Source organism: Echinops telfairi, unplaced genomic scaffold (genome assembly GCF_000313985.2).
Source record: "Echinops telfairi isolate 266 unplaced genomic scaffold, ASM31398v2 ScPeMD7_70;HRSCAF=299, whole genome shotgun sequence".
NCBI lineage: Eukaryota > Metazoa > Chordata > Mammalia > Afrosoricida > Tenrecidae > Echinops > Echinops telfairi.
The window spans coordinates 752,047-759,747 of record NW_022103968.1 but is presented as its reverse complement, the minus strand read 5'-3'; the positions used below and the strand labels follow the sequence as shown (position 1 = coordinate 759,747).

Below are 7,701 nucleotides of genomic sequence, written 5' to 3'. Positions count from 1 at the left end.
CTCCACCTTCTCAGCCAGACCCCCCAGGAAGACCTAGGTCATATGGGCCGAGTAACAAAGGCCCTGTCTAGGAGAACCATGTTAAAGGACTCACCGCATTGCAAGGAGAATGATATGGCAGCCTGCTTCCGTGAAGATGGAGCCTGGGAAACCGTGCAGGCACTTCCCTTCTGTCCTAGGGTCACTGTGAGTCAGCGTCGGCTCCAGGCCTGTGGGTTTGTCTTGAAAGTCTCAATTTTTTCGGTTTTATTTTTTTCTCTCCTTCATCCCCCAGATGCTGGGGCACACACACCTCCCTCTCTGGGTCCCTTTCCCCCAGAAGCTGTTTGCCACTTTGCTGCTCTTCTGTGGAGCGGTCTCTGGTGGGTGCTCCCAGGGTTCTAGGCTGGCTTACAGCCCCCCGGCAGCTGCCCTCCTTCACACGGGCTGGGCCTTGGCCAAGAATGCACCTGAGCTTGAGGCTCTTCTCGGCCTTCCGTGACCTTCCGAGTCCTCTGTCTCCATGAGGCCCGCGGAAGGGCTGCCTCTTGTGGCGTTTGCGTCCACTTTTCCTGTGGTCGCATGTCATCTGGGGATGGTTTCGGGGTTGGTTGGTGTGCAGCGTCCACCGTCTTCAGCTACCTGGAAGTCTCATCATCCTATTTCAACATCAGAGGAAAGGGCCATCGTTGCCAGTTCCCAGACGGTTGCCATTTCCACTGCTGCGTCTTCAACTACAGGGGCTCCCTCCTGGTCCCATCTCTGCCTTCAACATCGAGCAGGCTCGCTGGTCGATATTTCTTTTTCCTACCTAGAAAATGGCTTTATTTAACTGGATATTGAATTCTAGGTTGATCTGACACCCCCTACCCCCACCGCCCTTTCCCCCCGTACTGTAAAGATACTGTTCTGTTGTCTTCTGGCCCCCAGGTTTCTGTTAGAAACACAGTGACTCGGATTTCGGGTCTCCTAGATGCGCTGCACTCTTTTCCCTCCAGCTCCTTTAAGGTTTCCCCTTTGTCCGTGTTGCATCGAGCGATGGGTTTCTTTGAATTCATCTTGTTTCGTTCACTGAGGTTCCAGAATTTGTAAATTCATGGCTTTCACCAAATTGGAGACATTTTTGGCTACTATTTCTTATTCTTTTTTGAATGCTTCGATCTCCTCTTCATCCCCTTCTCGGTGGTCCGAGATGTGACATGGTCCCTCGGACATACCTGGGCTGCAAGTCACGTTTTCTCAGCACCCGCCTGCTGGGTTTCTGCCACCTCCACTCTGATTGAGCTCTTCTGGACTTTGCTTCCAGTTCGGTGTTTAGCTTTGGAAATTCCAGCTTTCGCTGTCCTCCACCATTGCTGTTCTCTGCTGAGATGCCCATCTTTTCATGCTCCCTTGTGCCTCACAGGATGCAGTTACAGTTGCCACCCTGTCTTCTTTGTCTGATGATTCCAGATACCGCTCTCCTCTTGGCTGCTTTTCCCTGAAGAGTGGCTCACTTCCCCCAGACTCTCTGTGAGTCGTTTTGGATTGTATCCTAGTCATCGTGAGCGTTTTGTGTGTCGACTGCGAGTCTGAATACTTCCTCTTTCACCCTCGTGGGACCTTGGTCAGAGACAGGAGGGAGCTCTTCTGGATTTCATACCATCTGCACCATGCGGCCCTGCAGCCAAGCCCCATGGGGGGCCGAACTGTGTTAGGGAAAGGAATGTGGGGTCCATCTCCGCACATTTTGATGAGCCCCCACAGTGGCCTGCTTGGTTCATTGTGCCATGTCCTCAGCTTGCTGTCTTTTGCTTGTGGCTTTTGATTGGCGTCAGTGCGAGGGATTGGCATGGGGACTCACACAGCAGGACTGGAGCTCCTGCTGAGAGCGTTAGAGTCCTCTTACTCTGCCAGCTCTGGCGCCTTCTGCTTTCCTCGTCTCTTTCAATGCAACTTCTCTGCTAAAGGAATAGGCCCAGGTCCTTCAAGACCTTGACTCTGGCCTCCCTGCCGTGTGTCAGGTTTCCTGTGCTCAGCCACCATGTCCTCCCAGTGGGCGTCAGATCTCAATCAGACCCCGAGCCCTTTCCCGCTGGCAGTACTGCAGTCACCCACAAGGGGGTACAGTCTCTCTCTCTGTGATGGTGGCAACCTCTCATGTCACTTCTGAAGGAAAGGATTTAAAGGTTTTATTGGGATTCTGCCTCTTGTCTTCATGTGTTGCCTGGGATGCCACCATGCAGAGACATGCTTTCCTGGAAGTACATACTTCCTTCCTTCTCTGTCTGCCACTTGTCAGAGTGGGGTCCTCTTGTCAGGGTGGGGTCTCCACTCAAAGCTGGCCCGTGTGGGGCTCACCGTGGTATCAGTATGAGCTCATGGGTGGACTGTTTCCGGGACCCCCATCTTAGCTGTTGATGGCCTTCCCTAAAGGACATGTGGGGTTCTTAGAATTCAGTAGCGATTTCAGCCTTCTTCATCTTCACCATCCCAAACTCCCCAGAGGGGTCACTGTGCCTTCGGTGCTTGGACTGCCTGGGGCCTGCGACAGGGGCCCGCAGACCTGTGATGATCCCACTGTCGGCCTCTTGGGGCCATGGAGACTCCCTGTGGGGCCTGGAGCGCGGTTGGCTTGTAGGCGTGGAGCATCAGCGACATCAGTACCTTTCACTCAGTACTGGGCGCTTTTCCTCAGTCGTTTGCCTCCCGAAGCTTCCTCATAAAGATCTTGTCGTTTTAAATAACTTCATTTTCAAATGGAACATGAGTCTTCTCTGTTGAAGTTCTATTTCTGCTCCCCCTTGCTTAAATGCAGGGAGCACCATTTTGTGGCATTTGGGGCAGCCAGAAGCATCGAGGGCCTGCGTGCTGAGATGCTGAAAGGGAGGGTGCGTGGGACTTGTTGGGCCAGCGTGGGGTGCAGATACTGGTAGGAGCAGGCAGGTTCCAGGTGTGTGGTCTTGCACGGACTAAGGGCAGTGGCCCCGTTTCAGTAATAAGGGTTTAGAAAGAGACTCAGGTGCCCACTAAGTATGTGGGAAGTGGGACCTGGCCGCACGCGGCGGCTGACCAGGGCTGGAGTGCAGGGCCCCGGACATGCTCCTCCTCTGGCTGGTGTGCTTTGGTGTCCCCTCCGGGAAGGGGACACATTGTGCTTCAGCATGGTGGGTGCCCTCCTCCACACAGGAAGGGGCATGGGGCAATGCCTGCTTGTAGGTCTGTTTGGGGGGCTCTACGAGGTAATGCAGGGACCATGCTCCCAGCATGCCTCACAAGCATCGATGGAAGGCAGCCTTTCATTGCTACAAGTATTATGCATGCACACACACTCTCATTCACACATGCATACACACGTTCATGTGTACCCATAACAGACACACTTGCAAACCCAAACATATAGCCACACATGCAGACACGTGCACACCCACAGACTCCTGTGCCCATGCCCTGTGGAAGGGCGCGCCCTAGTGGTCACTGTGGTCATTCTCCCCTGCGAGAGCTGGGCAGACTCTTCTTCAGGCTGACCGCAAGGTCTGCACTGCGCAGGTCACGTTTCATAACTAGAAGAAAAAAACAGCTAACTCTGTTCTTGCTGAGCCGATGCCGGCTCATGGGGGCCCTCACTTATCACAGGATGTCTTGGCTGTAAACTCCCAGAAAGCCATCCCTAGGCCTTTCTTCTGAAGCATTGCAAGGCGGATTCAAATGCCCACCTAGGTTAGTAGATGAGCTGGCACCACCAGGTTCTGCTGAGGAAACACTGAGATTACTGAGGAAGGCCAGGAGCCTCCTCGGACAGGGAACGGGGGCACCTGGGCACTTGGCTGCTGCTGGGAGAGTGAGCGTGGTGGGTATCCGGGATTTGGTATGGGGCCCTGGTAGCCCCTTTCCCTGCCTTCCTCTTCCGGGGCTGCCCCCAGGCTCGGGCTGCTGGAGGCAGTGCTGCCTGCAGCTGTGGGTCTGGAAGGAGCGCTCCCTGACTTGTGTCTGCTTCTTCCCAGGTCGTCCACACCCACAAGCCCCACTTCCTGGCCCTGCACTGCCAGGAGTTTGGAGGGAAGAACTATGAGGCCTCCATGTCGCACGTGGACAAGTTTGTCAAGTAAGTGTGTGTGTGTGGGGGGGGGCCTGTCCAGTGCACTTCCTGCACCTGCCTGGGCCCCCACAATAGACAGGAAAGGGACTCGGGGCCCCAATTTTCACAGCTGCAGTCATTTGGAGCATCTTATATAGCCTTCTGCATCTGAAGGTAGTGTGTTTCTGCTCACAAGTGGGAGACATGAGACTAGGGGTCAGGCAGGGCCATTGCCACTTCATGGACATTGAGGGGGGAGGGCAATGGCCATCCTGTAGCAGTGAGATGATGGCTGCAACAACCTATGGGGAGGCCGATGTTCCTGAGCAACTTTTCATCGGCCACCCGCACTCCCTGTCTTTCCTTGGGGGCAGGTGCTCATTGGTCCCACATGGGAAGAACCTGGTGCCAAGGCCTCCGGAAGGCGGGCACTGGTCTGTAGTGCTATGTGCATCTTGAGCCAGACGCAGTGCTAGGGCTGTGGGTGGGTGCCACACAGGCAGCATTGGTGTCCTGAGGCTGGAGTGTGCTACTGAGGCGTCTTCTCTGGCCCAGACCTCAGGTCCTTTTGCAGAGCCCCCCCTCAGTCTCCTGGAGCGCAGAGCAGCCGCTGGACTTTCTGAATGGGAAGCTTGTGGTGAGACCCATGCGTGTGGTTGGGAGCTGGGGCAGTGAGCATGTCTGGGGCCTGTGCGTGTCCTATGCTCTGTCCATATAGTCCCCTCGCACCACTTGCAGGGGTGAGCTTGCTCTGCACCATTGTGTGAAAGCAAACGGCAAATTAAAGTTTCAAGAAGAAAAAGTTAAGGAGAAAAACCACCTTTGGGATAGACAGAGATTTCTTTACAGAGAAGCATGCGCGCAACCTCTAAACCAGCAGTTCTCGACCTGTGGGTTGCAATCTCTTTGGCGGTCGAACGACTCTTTCACAGCAGTCGCCTGATTCATGACAGTAGCAAAATTGCAGTTATGAATTAGCAACGAAAGTAATTTTATGGTTGGGGGGGTCACCACATGAGGAACTATGTGAAAGGGTTGTGGCATTAGGAAGGTGGCGAACCACTGCTCTTAGGATCCACTGATGATGTTAAAGTTAAAACCCTGCTCATAAAACCCACCGCCGCCACGTCCGTGCTGACACAGAACTGCCCCTGTGGGTCTTTATGGAAGCAAGGGCCTCAGCTATTGCCCAAGGAGCGGTGGATGGGCTCCAGGTGCCAGGCTCTCAGTTCGCAGCACAGCGCTTGACCCGCTTCATCGCCAGGGCTTCTCTTTGTTCTCGAAGGACCCTACAGACAAAGTGGAAAGTAAAGCTGTATCTGGAAAGATGCCAGGATGCAGGTTACAGAGACAAATAGACATCGTCCTGCAGTCAGTCAGACTCGGAGAGCAAACCCGGTGGGCACTGTCAGGAACGCCCCTTCCCGGCATTCTTTCCAAGCCCCTCATGCTCCTTCTGCTTAGCCTGATAGCAATACACGGCACCTCACCGCTGTGTTATTTGTAAGAATGCCCAGCTGCTGACCAGAAGGCTGGAGGTCCGAGTACCTGGAGGAGTCTCAGAGCAACCTGGTCCTGGCCATCTGCTCCTACAGTTCAGACCCCAAATCTCAGAGCCCCGGTCTGCTCTGATCCTCATGGGTCCCTGTGAGTTGGAGCGTGCTCAGCGGGCATGCTTGCCGAGTCTTCCCGCTCACAGCCACCCTGCAGGACCATGTGGCAGTGCGTGCAGCAGACGTCTTTGGCGTTTCCTTTCCAGAAGCAGCGCACCCCATCCTTCACTTGTGGAGTGACGGGCGTCCTCAAACCACTGACCTTTTGCTTCGTGGCTCAGTGCTTACCCCACTGTCCCACCAGGGCCCCCTACCGAACAAACATCGTGGTTATTCTCACGTGGAACAATCTGTTAGGTTTTCCCCTCCTCCCTCCTCCTCTCCAGTCTGTTAGCTTTTAAAGGGATTGGAACGTGGAAAAGAATGTCATTTCTTTCTATCAGTTTACTTGCTGCTTTCCGTCCCTTTGTGTCCAGGCAGGCTCCTCTGGTGCCCTTTCCCTTCACGCTGCAGCGTCTCAGCGCTTCTAGTAGCGCAAGTCTGTTGCTGATGAATTATCTCAGCCTTTGTTTGTCTGAAGACAGTCTTCTTTTGTCTTCCGCTTTGAAAGGCATTTTTGTTGGAAATAGAATCCAGCTTGTCCGTTGTTTTCTCGTCGCACTTTGAGGATATTGTTTGCTGTGTTCTGCCTTCCATTGTTCCCGATGAGAATTCAGCCATTATTGTCATCTTAATTTTCTTGTTTATAATGAGCCCTTTTTCCCCTTCTGACTGCTAGATTTTGTCTCTAGCTGGCTTGCAGCTATTTGATTATGTTGTGCTCTAGTTTGATATTTTTGATTTGTTGATTCTGCTTGTGGTTCTTGGACCTCTTTCGATCTGTGGTTTATAGTTTAATCCGGTTGAGAGCATTTTGATCTTCGTTTTGCCCTTCCTTTCTCTGTGTGTCGTGGTGCTCCCTTTCCAGGGGTGAGGGGTCCGGGTGCTGCCCACAGACCTGCCTTGACTCCCATGTTCTCAGGCCCCTTTGCCTGGTCTCTGCTTTGGATGGTGCCTGGCTGTGGGTTCAAGTCACTGCGTTCTCCATTTGCACATTTTAATCGGCTCCTGAGCCCACCTACCCAGTGCCATTCATATTTCAGGGACTGTATGTTTAGGTTCCAGAAGTTTCCTTTGTGTTTTCTGTATGTTTGTGCATTTACTAAACAAAACCAGAGCAGCAATTTCTTCCAGGGAGGAAAGGGGGTGGGTGGTACCAGAGCAGGCATATTTGGGGTGTCCCTGATTCTGTAACGTTTTACTTCTCTGAAAAAGCAAAATCAAATAATGTTAAGATTTATTAAAGGTGGCTCTTGGGCATATGGGGTTTATCATATTACTCTCTAGACTAGAGATCAGCAAACTTTTGCGATGAAAGACCCAATCCTGTCCTTCACTACAATTAAAAAATTATTCGAGAGCCATAAGTATATTTTTATAAACAAATGAAATCAGCATTACCTGAATACTATCCTTTAAATGAAGCTTGGTCATTTTATTTTAATTTTCAATTTCACTTCAGAGCCACATGCAGGAGCCGCAGTGTGCCGGCCCCTACTGCAGACTTTAGATACAGAAATACTTCCTTTTTTAAATGTAAAAAGGCGACAGGTGGTTTTCAGTAGTGAAACCCAATGAGCCTCCTGACCACAGGGGGAAGGCAGAAGCCCACGACTGCCCTTGGAGCCTAGTCCTGTGCCAGCCAGCATTTAGGAAGCCCTTTGCAGGGGTTTCAGCTTGGGGGTAAAGCTGGATAAACCAGGGACTTGACCCTAGAAGCGTCCACTCCTCCCAGTCAAGGCCAGCGTGGCCCCGAGCCTCCTAGAAGGCCGCAGGAAGGTGACTTGGGAAAGCCGTGTGGGACTGGTGGCTGAGAACCCTAAGTAACCTGCAAGCACCCCCATCAGGGGCGAGTGGGGAGCGGGTGGAGAATGAATCGAGTGAGGGGCACACAATGGTCAGGGTCACCTCAGCCCCCTGCCCTGCCCTTCCACAACGCTTTCCCGGTGGGTGGGGTGACGGCGGGCGCAGATGCCTGGCCGGCCGACCTGGCACCTCTGCGCCCGCTCCCCG

General features: G+C 53.2%; 1 protein-coding gene across 1 annotated transcript in view; it reads left to right on the top strand.

The window, feature by feature from the left end:
* INPP5A (inositol polyphosphate-5-phosphatase A) overlaps positions 1-7,701 on the top strand; it is a 128,175-nt gene that overhangs the window by 57,837 nt on the left and 62,637 nt on the right. Inside the window, exons 3-4 of the mRNA XM_004701223.2 lie at positions 3,963-4,063; positions 4,592-4,673. Coding sequence (XP_004701280.1) covers positions 3,963-4,063; positions 4,592-4,673 — 183 coding nt within the window. The remainder of the gene's footprint in view (positions 1-3,962; positions 4,064-4,591; positions 4,674-7,701) is intronic.